Source organism: Spodoptera frugiperda, chromosome 9 (genome assembly GCF_023101765.2).
Source record: "Spodoptera frugiperda isolate SF20-4 chromosome 9, AGI-APGP_CSIRO_Sfru_2.0, whole genome shotgun sequence".
NCBI classification, from domain to species: Eukaryota; Metazoa; Arthropoda; class Insecta; order Lepidoptera; family Noctuidae; genus Spodoptera; species Spodoptera frugiperda.
The window spans coordinates 4,321,692-4,337,315 of NC_064220.1; the positions used below are offsets into that span (position 1 = coordinate 4,321,692).

Sequence of the window (15,624 nt, forward strand, 5' to 3'; positions counted from 1 at the left end):
CTTTCCGAATCTCACCTCCGGTGGAAAATTATATAAAAACGGATCGTGTAACCGATGAGCATATTGTAAATGTCGATTACCGGCACATGATATGATCGAGACGCAGCCCTCTAAGATTCTCATTTCAATAAAGTTCAGACGAGGGATTCTGCGAACACATCTCGTACAGTACGCGCTACGCAATCCGGCCGGGGGGCATCTGTAATAATGCACCATATAAAAAGGCATTAGCATTTTAAATGACGTCGTTACGCACCCTGGGGCGGAGGATTTTTATGTTAATATCTTTTTCGTTTTCCTCTCAAAAATAAGTGTCAGGAGAGATAATTTTTCTCGACCGCTTACAAATTAATTAGGTATACATTGGGAGACAATCTCAGTGCAGGTGGAACACGTGTAAGGGATGTATTCGTGAGGTGTGTAGCGCAATTATCCAGGAGCTCGACTAATTTAACAACCGTCTCGTTCGCGCACAGAAGCCGCAATTTACCAGGAGCCAATAAACGTGGTAGAGGCGTGACAAGCGCCGTGAATTATGCACCCACGTATGGAAGACTCCTCCGCGGAATGTCATTGTGTGCTGCTCATGTTAATTTAATTTGGCTGCGTAGACAAGCACCGCGTAATGTCGACGATATTGGCTCAATCATCCCTTGCTTGCTGCGACTCAATTATTCAGTTAATTCTATCTATGTTAGCCTGTCACTAGGGATTAATTTGTAATTGATACACAGATTATTTGGTGACTTCGACGCTTTGTAGATTAATTCAAGATACACATCGTGTTGTCTTAGTTTAAATGCCAACTACATGTAGCGATAACATTTGTTACACAACATTGAGTAAAGAAATATAAACAGAATCGTATATATTGTTAATCAACATGAATGAATATATGGCACCACATCGAGTAACATAACAACTCTAGAAATCATATACAACATGTTAATGAAATGAACAGCAATAGTAAATCAAGTCAGCGTCCGTCGGGCGGGAATTTATTTATCCACAAATTCCACACACAATACGAAACGTTCGCTTTCATTAACTGTCCATTGTCAGCGGCGAGCGGTCCACCAGTGCCCACTGGCCAGTGACCGCACGTACAACATACTTAGAGTTGCCATATTTAAGTAGATTTAAAGTAAAGTTTTCGAACCGACCGTGTACGGTTACTTTTTCCGGCGACAACCCCGCGAGAATCTTAATGAGACGACGAAACTTTTAATTAATTCTAAAGATAAGTATGCTTTAAATAAATTACTTAGGTAAGTGTACAAGATCATAAGCGGTGGTTTTACGCGGCAAAGTAGACTGTACTAAAATGTTTCAGTAATATTTATGGTCATAGTAAAGTGGAACAAAAACTAGGCCGGATAACAGAATAAGAGCCTAAAAATGTTATCTCTTAGCTCTGGCCCAGTACAGAGTAAGGATTTCTGTATTGTTAGCAAAGCTAAATCTTTGGAAAATATCAAGCAGTTTAATAAAAATCCTTTGTCAAATAGAATGTTTGTTAGTAAACAAGTACTAGGCCAACACAGAAGTCACGGAGACGCGATACAAACAGCTATTTATTTTCACTTGTCGGCCCATGTTTAGCAAGCAGTCGCTTTAGGAGAACAAAGGCGTTAAGTGAACATAATTCGAACAAGCGGAGAGAGAGAAGCGTTACAAAAACAATCACAGTAAAAGTAGGCGTGCCTCGCGCCAGGCCGCACTGTGGTGCGACTCGCAAATATTCCCAGTCAAAGACTAACGGCCCTTTGATGTCACATCATGTATTCATGCAGGTGGCTTGTTTGACTACCAATGCTACCCACTGTGGGATAATTTGCTTTGCAACGGAACCATTGCGGCTGCGGACTGTCTCTGCACGCACTCATTTTGTCGGTCATTTAGAGATTACATCCTTTGAGGTATGGGCTCCTGGTACACGTGGGATACAAATCCATTTTCTATTCAGTATCATCACCCATGTATAATCGAAAAGTGTAGGATAAAAAATAGTCTACTGATGTATGTGTTATTCCAGACCACAATCTATCCCTGTTCCAAATTTCACGCCGACCTTTTCAGTCGTTTTGACGTGTTTGAGTAACAAACACACAATTTCACAAACTTTCGATTTATAATATTAGTAAGATTAGTCTATATAAAAACACCCAGGCCATTCTCACCAGCCAGTGACCTACCTACGTGAGACGCAGTGCGTAGTATTTCTAAATGTTCCCGTGAACGAATCCCTCACAGCCGACACATGTCACTTGTATCCCGTCTCTCGAGACAGCAGAATGCATGCGCCACTTTACGTACGGTTTGTGAATCTATTACACAATTCCAGATATTGTGCTGAATATGAGATAAAATATATTGTTAGGATAATTAGGATTTGTTTACTGCATTTGGTGACGTCATCTCACGAATCTATTTAAAGTGGGGTAAGCTTGCCGAACAGGTCATTTGTCGGTTGGCTTTCGCACAGGACGGTCGTGAGGTGTCGGCGCTATTTGCTGTGAGTTATTTATTTTGTGGTTATTTAGTGCATTTGTGATTATTATTTTTGATTAACGGTTGTTTGTCAATCACGATTCAATTTGTTATTTTCTTGTGATTTTGGTTATTTAATAAAATTGTGTAGACATAAGAATAAATTAGTTGTATTTTGTGTTACTAGTTTGTTTTTTTTTTAATAAACTCCGGCTTCTGATCCTAAAATCAGAAGTGGGATTCGCCTACATACCCACATAAATAAAATTACTAGATTCGTTTTGAAAAACAGCCGTTAATTCCTAATTAAAATGCCACGTTCATCTTGTAACGATTCTGATGAACAAAGCGCAGGAGTAGCGAATCGCGTCGGCACCGCCGCAATTCTCTCGTTCCTAACCACCGAAGTGGAGTATCTTGGCCGCATTATTAGTCGCGGTCAGGTTAGGCCGAGTCGGCGTCCTCCCAGGACTTTCCAGGTTAACGACTGCGTAATTGTCGTCAAATACTCTCAATCCACCGGAAAACTTGACTCGGGGATGAGAGGCCCTTACCGAGTGATCAAGGTGCTTCCAAGTGGCCGGTATGAGCTCAAGTTATTGGGCGGTGCTCGTGGAAAGACCACACAAGCAGCTGCGCAGTATATGGTGCCCTGGAAAGGGGAGTGGTGTCCCGAGAGTTGTGCGGCTTTCTTTGAAAGTAAGTAACTGTTGTTATTTGTTATGTGCCTAACAAATGTCCTATGTTACAGCTTTTGTTGTGCGGCTTTCTTTGAAAGTAAGTAACTGTTGTTATTTGTTATATGCCTAACAAATGTCCTATGTTACAGCTTTTGTTGTGCGGCTTTCTTTGAAAGTAAGTAACTGTTGTTATTTGTTATATGCCTAACAAATGTCCTATGTTACAGCTTTTAGGTACGTTCTGTGTGAATTTAAGGAATGTACAAGGATTCGCCTTGTCACGAAGCATATCTACGAAGTTATGAAAGATCGGACGTTCGGTGTGAGGTCCCGGAGGCAATCCTGGTAGACATGCCGTATGGTGTGTGTGTGGGTCTTCACCCGGTAGCCACTCTTTGAGTGTGTGGGCTTTGTCCCGGCAGACACGTTTTACGTGTGGGTCTTTACCCGGCAGACACGCTATGCGTGTGTGGGCTTTGTCCCGGCAGACACGCTATGCGTGTGTGGGCTTTGTCCCGGCAGACACGCTATGCGTGTGTGGGCTTTGTCCCGGCAGACACGCTATGCGTGTGTGGGCTTTGTCCCGGCAGACACGTTGTTACACGTGTGGACCTCGGTCCGGCAGACATATCGTGTGATATGTGTAGGAAGTGATGTATGAGAGTGCGAGTATATGATCAAATGGAGATGCGTGCATGAGATGCTTATTAGGTGTGACAGATGATTCTTATTTACTCGTATGATTCTATGACAGAGGGCCTTGGTAGCGTGAAGTATGAAATTGTAGGCAACATTTTGCGAGTTACAGCTTAATAAAGCAAATATCTCTTCTTCTAGACGCAGAAGACGGAAACGATGACGATGAGTTCGCAGGACCCTCATCAGAGCCTGTACCTCCCTCACCTGCCGCTGATGACACTGAAGACGTCACTCAAGACCCTGCTGATGATGTGCCCGAGGACGGCGCACGGTCAGGAGAGGCCGTGTTAGGATAATTAGGATTTGTTTACTGCATTTGGTGACGTCATCTCACGAATCTATTTAAAGTGGGGTAAGCTTGCCGAACAGGTCATTTGTCGGTTGGCTTTCGCACAGGACGGTCGTGAGGTGTCGGCGCTATTTGCTGTGAGTTATTTATTTTGTGGTTATTTAGTGCATTTGTGATTATTATTTTTGATTAACGGTTGTTTGTCAATCACGATTCAATTTGTTATTTTCTTGTGATTTTGGTTATTTAATAAAATTGTGTAGACATAAGAATAAATTAGTTGTATTTTGTGTTACTAGTTTGTTTTTTTTTTAATAAACTCCGGCTTCTGATCCTAAAAATATAATTTTCAAGAAGATAACCGTTCACTTATCTATTTCTCCATTTGACTGTAATTCAGCTTAGCATTTACAATGCTTAAGTATATTCTAAAGTGCTGTCGCAGCACTGACAGCACTGTTTCAGTTCGAGACAGTAAAATATAATAAATACGCACTGTTTGACAGAAAGCTTGATACCGATATAATGAACGTTTCCTCAGTAAGTGATGTTACAAACATTAGTTATGCACAACTCGAGTTGGTGTAACCGTAACAAGAACGGTATTAATATATATCTACGACAAAAACACAGGCACTTGGAGAAGAGACAAGAACTTTGATAACTACCCCCCCCGTCCTCTACACCTCCCTTCTCAGAAACTCGAGCCTAACTAGGGAATTGGGTTAGTGTTGTGCGAGAAGATCGACAATAACTATTAATATAATAACTACGTTAGTCACAGTTTGCTCCCAACTGATACGCAATGTGTGCCAGATAAAACTATCGCAAGCGGGTTAACTGACGATCAAAATAAGTTTACGCCTAAACTCCTTAATGAGTTATGCTCGTAAGCTACGTATTATACTACAAATGGATTACTTTAAAAAGTAATTTTAAGATAGAGATAAATTAACTCGATAACAACACAAGATCGGAGATATATTAGACTCTGGGTCCGTACTGGACGTAATACAAATACGAGCATAAAATTATAAATATACAGCTACTTCTTATAATACAACAATCACATCTCAGAATAAACAAATGTCAGTCTCTGTACTAGTTTCATTAATTCCAGTCATCGGAGCAAATAACAACAATCAACGGACCATCATGACACTCCATACAACACGAAATCATAAAACTGATATAACATATCCTCAGGCGACTGCGGCCCTGGTGTTTATTCGGTTTCTTAATTAAAATGATTAAGGTCAGCGCTGCCCTTGGGACGGGCCCTTCGTGGGAATTTGCTTAAGTTAGAACGCAATAGATCTTGTTAAATAAATGTAACACGATTGGACAGTTTGGCAGTTAAGTGGTAGCTGTCCTGTGCAAATACGATTAGCTGTACACTTAGTTTTGTTGGACTAACACTTTCAACTTCTTCTACTTGATTAATCCAGATAATTATATGTGTGTCATCGATGTCAGAATTCAATAGCAAAATATTTTTGTATTAATTCGTGTCTCCCTTGCTGTTGCTTTTATATAAAACAGTTCACAAAATCTGTTTATTTGTGAAGACGACGTAACAAAGTGACGTGAAGTAAAGTCAATAATGAGCGGCATGCAGCCACGCGCCCGCACCGGCAATGTGTTGACTTACAGCCGCAGAGTGCAGAGCACACACACCGATATTTTGCACAAACATACGTACAATCGTGCATATTGTAGACTACTGCGAGTACCACGCAACGTTTGTTCATACAGCACCCGCACCCTGTGTCTGATACATTGCAATTTCTCTTATTAAAAAGATAATATTATGTAAGTTTCACGGCCGCAGGCAGTAACTTCTTTTAATTAGTGTTTTACTGTTTGCGTATTTTAATTAACATGTTGAAAGAACCTAGCGGCTTTAAGGTTTTTATAAAATCCGTAGCTACGTATTTAAGTCAGCTTTTAGGTACTGGTTTTTTACGACTAGTGACGGACACATTAATCCACATGACTAATTTCCAAGAGATTTCCAAAGCACATTCATGTCCCATTGATGAGATCCGTAGTCTAATAACAAGATCCCTTACCTAAAAGCTTTCCAGCAAAATATTTGTAAAAAATACTTTAGCCGTAAAAGCTTAAACACTTGAATAGTAGGTACCAGGGGAACAGCGCGCCGAGGACCTTGACGTAGAATTTGTTGGTGTATTGTTCGCACCGCTCGCTCCCCATTCCGAGCGGATTATAAAGTTTAAATTGGTTTACGTAGGCATCGTTGTGAAGGAAGCAATCTCCAGCCTTGCAGCGCGCCCGCTCACGTGTCAACAGGGATGAAACTAATCACTGAACAGCTGAGTACTATTCATAAAACTCCACAACACATCACAACTGTCATCGAAACTGTATTAAAAAATACAATGCGAAAAGTTTGATGTATGTATGTTGTATGGAAACAGATATTCAGACTGGAGTTATTTCTATGAAAAACTAATAGGTTTATATCAAAATATCTGAACGCAAATATTATTCATAGAAGTGGAGGCGTATGTCATTTTATGTGTATGTATTTCATAGTTACACGTCATATATTTATGTAAAGCACCAACATATTATTATATACGTCCTATACATCTCCAACATTACTAAGATAATATTATGCGATGAATTCTGTCTTCATTATTATTTATCAATGCTCAGTAAGGAAAGATTAATCCACAAGTTAATCTCTACCGACTCGCTTGTTGTATAGGAGTATAGCAGACAACTACATATATTATAGGACTATATTCTGAGATGGAAGAAATTCATTAGTAAGCTAAGCGAAAGAGATTAAAAATTAAATTTGAACAAGAAATTATTTCTGAATTGTGAATCTTTGCTGGATTAATTTTCTGTAACATAAAACGAATAGAGGGACGTTCCAAGACTATAAACGGCAGGTGTTGTTTTCAAGATTTTGGATAATATAAACTTTATACATAGTTCATAGCTTTGCAAGTAGTTCGATCATCTTTAACTCGTATTTGTTGCAAAAAGATTAAATTAAATTTATAAATAAGCTTCAACAGACGTACAACGCATATTTGATCGGAGTGTCAGTACCAGGCACTCAGAAATACGTCACAAGTCACAGCGTCATCGTGTCACTCGGAATTTTGTTCGTCAGATTTGTGTCTCGAAGAATGATGTAGGGAACGTGTGGCGAGTGCCACCTTCACGCCACCTTCACGCCACCTCCACGAGGGGGACGTCTTACACCCCACAAAGAACGCCATTGCATGCGAAATGACTGTCTTTGTAAGTAAACGTTTGTGTGGTTTTTCATTTAACCGTGTAGTAAATTGCTTGCTCGCGATTTTGTATCACGTTTGCAAAGGATTAATGTTCGTGTTCGTGGGTTACAATAATTGTATTGGCGTTTGAATTATTTATTTGAAGCTCTGTTTACACTAGTACGCATGTATTCAGTTTACAAAAAAAACCTATCGTAGTCCTTGTTTATGTTCAGGATAATAATTAAGAAACATAAGCAACAATAATTAATTACTTAATGAATATTACTTCGTAACAATGCATGTTCTAATACAATACTAATTACATATTGTCCCTTTGTTTTCTTCTTGGAATATCTACATTTCTTGTTGACGTCAATATAACACCAACGTAACCAAGATATAATAATAAATACAGTTATGAAGCATGTCTTCCCTTTTAAAAGGAAAAACGATTGAAGAGATTCCGAGAAAAAGTTGAAATGAAACTTTTATCGCGCAACGCAATATAACTCGTATACGTACATAAGGGAATTCAATATGGAGTATAGAGGTAGAGAAGGGTAAGTAATGAAGTGTATTAATAACATTATAGTTTCTTGTGAGACTTTAGAAACATATTTGAAATAGAAAATGTTCACAATTTATATGTTTTTAGCTAAACGAATGTTCCATCTCGTAGTATTCGTAGCGATTCCGCGTAGCTTATCGATATAGCGTAGCTGCGTAGCCGTAGTACAGTGCTACGAGAGCTACGAAGGTGCTCGGTGTGACGTCACGGACGCCGCGACGTCTCGGCGCCGTCGAAGACTTCACGACTACATAGTAGGTACTGTTTGCTTCATGTTTAACCGAATTTTGGTGGAATTTGCATGTAATTCGTAGAATTTTGCTACATTTTAATTCGTGAACAAAGTTTCAACATGAAACACATTTAATTACAGTATTCACATAAAACAAAATTAAATTATGTCTTGAATGTTTCATTCAGTTTATAACAAAACGTTTAGTTTCAACAATATTATGCAATTACATATCACGATTGAATAACTAACACATTTATGTATCTTTGGGATTGAAAATGTTTTGTGTTAATATTCATAAACGGACCTTGTTATTGTATTAGCGTTAGATATATTTGTTCAGCCGAGGCAGTAGCAGCTTGCAGCGTCAACAAACAGTGGTTATCTAATACCGAACAGCTGAATCACTGCCGTGGTAACTTCGCGACGGGATGGCTGTAATAATGCAGCTAATGAACAAGTTTAACGACCACGAGCCTTCATAATCGAGGAACTTTTCGACGAGTTAACGAGAATCCACAGATCTCTATGTATAAACAATTCACTTCAGAGAAGTATCAGATTATGATCTTTCCTCCATCAACTAAACTAAAATTTCAAGGAAATCATTTACTGTGCATTCCTTTGTTACAGTACGATAAAGCAACGTTTTCCCTTGAAGAGAGCATCCTTATTTCAACGTCTTATAAGAAATAAAATAAACAGAGTTTATTAACTAAAGAAGCAATAAGTAAGTCGCTGTACCAGGGAAATATAAATGCGCAGAGCTTATCCAATATGCATCGTGAAGCGACCGGGGCAAAGTAACGACCGCCCCGGCAAAAACGTTCATACCTGCCAGTGCCACGTGACATCCGAGATGTTGTCATAGATATCCGACCCATAAAAACGCTTTCCATAAATAAACCCTTTCAACGCTACGTTTTTTGTCAATTTTCATGCGGGAACAGAATTATTTCGTCGGATGCGATTTTAACTAATTTGCGTAACAGTTGGTAGATTAGTAACCCTTTGCTAAGAATTCGTACGATATTTAAATGTTAACTATATAAATGGCATGATAAATTAAGAGAATCGTGTATGTACAATTAATTGTAGTAAAGTATGTAGTGAATATGTTACCCAGCTGATATCGCTAAGATAAAGAGAAATACAAACGGTAGCGTATTGTGAGGTACGCGTCTGTAACCCGCCGGCTTAACTTAACACCCTCCTTGCGTCATGTCGCCCTGGTACACGGTGCATTGAACCGTGTTATTCGCTGTACAGATTAATTCAAACTCATTTCGTCAGGAAACGAGAAAGGGATCAACATAAATAAGATCCCAGATTTATTAATATATCTCTGAAACATTTTTTTATCACACAGGCTGCTTCTTTGTGGTTAAAGGCCATGTTAGACTAGAAATCTCATAAGAAATTAATCCTATTGGAATGGGTAAATCCACTACGTTGTCAATTTCAGTATGAGTCGGTATTGAAAAGACGAGCGGTTCGTAGAAGCAATTTATTGTATATAAATAAATGTCGCCGAACACCGCACGCATGACAGGACTGTCTTCAAATAGCTTTCAAGGATTCGGCACACGTTCCAGCCTCTTCACTAGAATTGGCCACGAAAGACTCTTAATCGCATCGCCACAAATGTTAGTGACAGAACTATTTATTAGGGATAATCTGTTGGCACAACAAATAACAAAACCAATTACAATAAATGGGTTTCAGTTAAAACATCAAATAATTTATTTTAATCTTGGAATCCTGATTGTATGCATTATTTACGCCGGACAGGGGAACAAAAGCGTGAAGGATTCAACAAGCTTTCTAGTTTGAAAGGGTTTCCCGAAACAAACCGTATTTGTTCGGCAAAACTCATAGGAACTGTAACATCTATCTGTCATTAAAGGGTTCAAACCGGAGTCGGAGCCCGAAACTGTTTTACATTGGTTAATGTGTTATGGGGTCCTGGTACTTCGGAAATACAACAATATGGGATTAATGGTGTTTTTGTTCTTTAGTTTTAATTATTAATGCGCGGCGAATTCAAAGTCAGTGTTGTAAAATTAAAATAAGTGCGGTTTAACGTAGATAGGCGGCTCGGTAAAGATATTAAGTAATACTGCTCCATCGTATCAAATATCAAATGGCACCAATAGTAATAAAAGTTGAAACGGTTTTTCAACTGGCAGCGTCTCACAAACGCGGAGTTGTTCAACAAAAGACTCAATTCAATAAAACCCAACACATAAAATCTCCAAGGAACAATAAAAGCTCAACTTTGTATTCTTCCGAATATAGACTACAATTTCCTCAAATAGCCCAAGTTTTTGTATACGTACGTGGGAACCGTACACACACCGACACACGACGGCCGGGGGAGGGGGGGCGGCTAATGAAAATATACTTGGAAGTTTTTTAATCATCGCGACGTGCGTGCTGCGGGCGCGGCCGCGGTGGACTCGTCCGAACTACATTAATGAGACCAACAGCATACTTGTACTGACTTTTTTCAGTGAGCTTTTAATTCAAACAAGTGGTATCGCACATAATCATAGCTATATTATCCTCGTATTAATAGGAAAAGTGTCACGTACATATTAAAGTTAACTATCGCGCAACGTGTTAATGAACATTTGTTCACGCTATATTAACACGTCATTAGCTATTACACAATTTGAGATTACTTAGTAACAAACGTAATTAAACGTTTTAATGTGGTACTTCATTATAACTTCCTCAGTGAAATGTTAAGGTTAATATTAAGGACATTACTATTTAATCACTACTAATAATCTGTATAAGAAGGATGAATGATTAATACAATACAACAAAAGTTTGTTTTATGATTAATTGGATTTCATAAAAAACACGGGAACTGAACGTATAAAGGGTTTACACTAGTAATACGTTATATACCAGGAGCTCAGTGGTCGTTAGGAGATCTTAGTTGTAAGTGTTGCGCGGCAATTCACTAGCGCTAATTGAAAGCAACCAGTCTAGCGGCTGGCGGGCAGCGGTCAACAACTTTAAAGTTGAAACTGTTAGTCTCGGAGCCAGATAAATGTTCCCGATCCGCGTACGATTGCCAACGGCTAAGAGCACACAGAAATTGATAGTCTTTCTTTCAAATCGGCTTTACTGTTAAACTGAAACATGTAGCTAATATTTATTTGTAGCAGTCATTACAATTACAAGATTTATTGAAGCACTAAATAAATTATGTTCATAAGCAGAGATTTTTATTTGTACACCAGGATAGAATAAGTACAGAGTACACAGTATGAGATCACGCACACTATTGTTAGCGAGTCACATAAACTGCGAAAAATAACAATGGGACTCCTTAAAAGGCCCGTAAATCTGAGTTGATGCGTGCGCCGCGTTAAATAAAGACTGGAGAGACTTATAGCACGTGAACACCTCATAAAAATGGTGATTTTATTGGGGTCGCACGTGTTGCGAGGAGGTGAGCTCACAGCCAGGTGGAAGCGGCGAGATACATAATAACGGTCAACGGACATAATATTATACAAACTTATACTAGGATTTGCCAAAGCAAGGAACACCCCAATCGAAAGATTAGATTGGATTAGAAAACTCATCACAGGAACTTGGCCTTCTTCGAACCACCTCAGGTTAAAAGAATTCGTTAAATTGCAGTTTCAAAAAATAAAAAGAAAGTAAGACACTAAACGCCGATTCACGCGCCCTAATTGAAACAAACTCAGCTCAAAGTTGTTCGTTCACAAAGGCGACCAAGTTCGAGTCAGCAAAAAGCGGCGCGGCCCGGTTCCACGTAAACCTTCATTTTGCCGCGTTATACGACCGATGATTTAGTGGAGCGAATTTTTCGCGCCCACGATCCCTCTCCGTCTCGTCTAATAGTTGCTGAATCGAATATTACACAGATGCCGACGCTGAGCGCCGGTAACTCCCGTGTCCGCGCCCCCTAAAGGGGACCGCTCAAATTGCATTGACCGGCCGCGACGGAGAAAAATAACAGAAAATTATCGGCCATCTCCGAAATGAATACTCCCCGGGTAGCAGCGAATTATCTCCATAAATAGTGTCAGGCGATGATTTATACCGGCCGTCAGTCGGAGAGGCCGCACCGTGACAGATGAGGTCCCGCGGCGCACCACGCGTTCATCACAATTTTACACTCAGCTCGCGCCGGCTGCCGGCTGCGTGTACTTCCATTATCCTTCACGCAAACAACTTTGCACTTCATTAGCGTGCCGAGGCCGCAGTCGTTGCCGATATTGAAATGCTTGCTATGTCGGTGAAATTATTCGACGAGGGCAGATGTTACCGAAAGTATTTCCCTTAAGAATTTCGTCAAATCCGGCGAGGAGGGCGTGCGCACTCAGCTGTCAAAATTATTACTCGCACATGTCGGATAGGTGAGTCTAAGTTCAAGCAATATTGTTTTGTTCATTCACACGAGAAAATCTAGAGAAAATTACTATTATCGAGTGAGTGTGCGATGTGAACCGAATATCTTATTATTGTATTATAGAGGTGCCTATATCTACTCACATCGAGGATGCTTTCAACTGTAAATATTTGTTTATGTTTGATCAACTTCAAGACTTTATCATGCTGAATGAAGAGCACCACTTCTAGAGAATAACATTTGCTTTCGTGTTCACTTCACATTCACTGAGGTTACGTAAAACAGTGTGAAGGCAGGCAGGTGGTGGCCGGCCAGCTGGCAGCTACTGACAGGACATTAGCGTGGAGGTGGCGTGCACGTGGCTCTCACACTCGCAGCATAGTGCATACATTGCCACACCTACTTCAGTACAAGTACGCTAGCGGCTGTGAAGTTCATAACACACTTTATTCACGTCTACCTTTTTTTTCTTTAAAATTGTGGTGTGAATACAGAATTTGTCCTCAAAAATCCTTGAGCAGTCACATAATATAAACGTATACTAAGTAGACACCAACAGAGGCCGCCGAGAGCAAAGTTCGCAACACGAGCGTCACCTTTAAAATGCAAATACATTTCAAGTTAAACTCATAGTTATTATTCTTCAAGTTACGGTTGAATAAATCTTTTCAGTGTTTAGACTTTAATGTAAACCTGAATAGTCTCAAATATAATATTATCTTCCAAGAATAATGTTTTCACTTACAACAGACGATTAATTCAACATTTTCTCGTTTGAAAAGTCACGGAGTTCGATATTTCTTACGAAATTGTGCGTGGAACAGTGAATACAATACATTTCAATAAAAATATATTTATGACAATACTACATCCTTTATGTAATGACTTAACTAATGAAATTACCCATTACCCAAAGCTATCAATTTGAGATCCCCTCTATGCAATATGTCTGATACTATGCCACACACAAACAGGTACTCTAGCACTAATATGGTTGACTTTGAAAGCAGTGCCGTATTGAAGGAGCCTAATCCGCAAAGTGTCGGGGAGTAGAAGCAGTGGCTTAGTAAACACACTGACACCGACCTGACACTGCAGCTTACTGCAACACATGCACACAGGTAACTAGAACTAACTACTTCAGGTTTACTGTAGGTGGAACATCTGTTTTGAAAGCGTTTTGAGCTTTAAGTTGATCGCAAGTATGACTCCTTACTAGCGAGGGAAGGATATCTCGTATGAACAAATCAATCTGAATAGTAGCACAGAATCTGGAATGTATGGTACCACCATAGAACTGGCAAAAAGTTAGTGTTATTCACAACGAACAAAAACACTTAGATTCCGTCTCAAAATTGTACCACACCATTTACAAACAGTATCCGAGTGCAACGGAATGCAGCGTGCAGCAAACAATCCAGATATAAATCCATTACTGTTGTGTAGCGTCGCAGTCGCCGCGTCGCGCGACACAACCACTGCCGCGTTCCATTTCACGTGCCAGCGGATGCAATTCCCGGCTGATATCCAATGGAACGACACGACGACACGGATGACGATCGCTAATCGACAATTGAAGCAAGTCTAGATATTCGGCGTCACTCACTAAATATTGTTGTTTTAAGAAACCCGATGGAAAATCATTGATATCCACTTTTGTACCCTGGGGGACATCTTTTGCCTCATCTAGGGAGACTGTAATTCAAGTATGTCTTAGTTCTAGTCAAGTCCTTAGTAAAAAGTTAAACCATGTTTGTTCTTTTAGTCTATAATGTTTAGTTGCGACTTATTTATCTTTCAAATTGAAATAACTTACAGGCAAATAAATATAATTATTTGAACGACGTCTGAAAAGGTTTTCAAGAGTGATTTAATTTAAAAAATACTCGACGCTTGTTTATTCTCGAAGTGAACTGAATATAAAACTTTATTAATAGCATGTTACTAGACATTTAGGCTGTGAGGCAGTCAACTGAGACTTTAATTTAAGCTAGGTTAATTGTTATATCACAAAAAAAAACAATTTAAGCTAGGTTATGGAATAAAAAACACTTTTTTAATAAAACAATTTCCATAATTGTGTAGATTGGAGGGCATCATTACAGCAGCGGCATGGTAATGAGTCGTCTCAGTTTACACAATTACGATATGCATGGTAAATATTTAAAGAGCATTTTTCACACAATCAACATTTTTTAACGAAGAGAAAAATCACGATATTGAAACAAGAAACCAATTAATTTCCGCTGATTGGCAACGATTTGAATATCCTGTTAACAAGCTCCGACGAATAAAAACAAAAAGCAGCGAGCAAAGAATTGGAAAAAAAAAGTTTATCTGAAATACATTCCGTCTGACTGAGTCTGCTTCAAGGAGATTTATTTAAACTTGTAGCCTCTTTCTACAAAGTTCAATTTCAAATACGTGTCCCGACGGCGCGACAAAGATGTGATGCGGAGTAATGTGCGCGTTTCCAAAAAGTAAGTATTACTTCCACGGGTGTAATAAGCGCGCGGCCGGAGAGAGAACAATTCTGTAAAACTATGTAAGTAAGTACGTACTGACGTAGAACAGTCGAAACCCGCGCCGGGACCGTTCCGGCTCACAATGGTCGGCCGCCGGCGCCGCGTCACGCCGTTGTCGGCGATATCGCACTGCGCCTGATATTCCTTTATCTCGGCCGTCTCGTTACGAATGCGATCCACTTACGATACGACAATCGCGACTTCCTTCGCAACAATTCACATTATCGTAAATTTAAAGTACAGACATTTGCAATTTATGAGACGCGGATTCCAAAATCGTCGCTAATGTGAACAAAACTCCATTGTATTCAGGAGATTGTCCTTGTGCTGTACTAAGATAATCTACAAGTCATTTCGAATGTAGGTACTGTCGTTCTCTAAGTAATTATCGTGAACGTGGGATGCGGACACTATAGGACTAATGTGTTTCGCTTACAGATGTTACAATGTGAGTTTAATAATAGTACACACAATAGGGACCAAAC

General features: G+C 39.6%; 2 protein-coding genes across 22 annotated transcripts in view; one reads left to right on the top strand and one right to left on the bottom strand.

Annotated features, from left to right (window-relative positions):
* Positions 1 to 15,624, bottom strand: part of LOC118270887 (neurobeachin) — a 364,981-nt gene that overhangs the window by 227,707 nt on the left and 121,650 nt on the right. The gene's annotated exons all lie outside the window — the stretch shown is intronic.
* Positions 2,372 to 4,453, top strand: LOC118269893 (uncharacterized). The gene is made up of 2 exons (XM_050695987.1): positions 2,372 to 3,189; positions 4,008 to 4,453. The coding sequence occupies exons 1-2, from the start codon at positions 2,802 to 2,804 to the stop codon at positions 4,163 to 4,165; spliced, it is 546 nt and encodes a 181-aa protein (XP_050551944.1). The 5' UTR covers positions 2,372 to 2,801; the 3' UTR covers positions 4,166 to 4,453.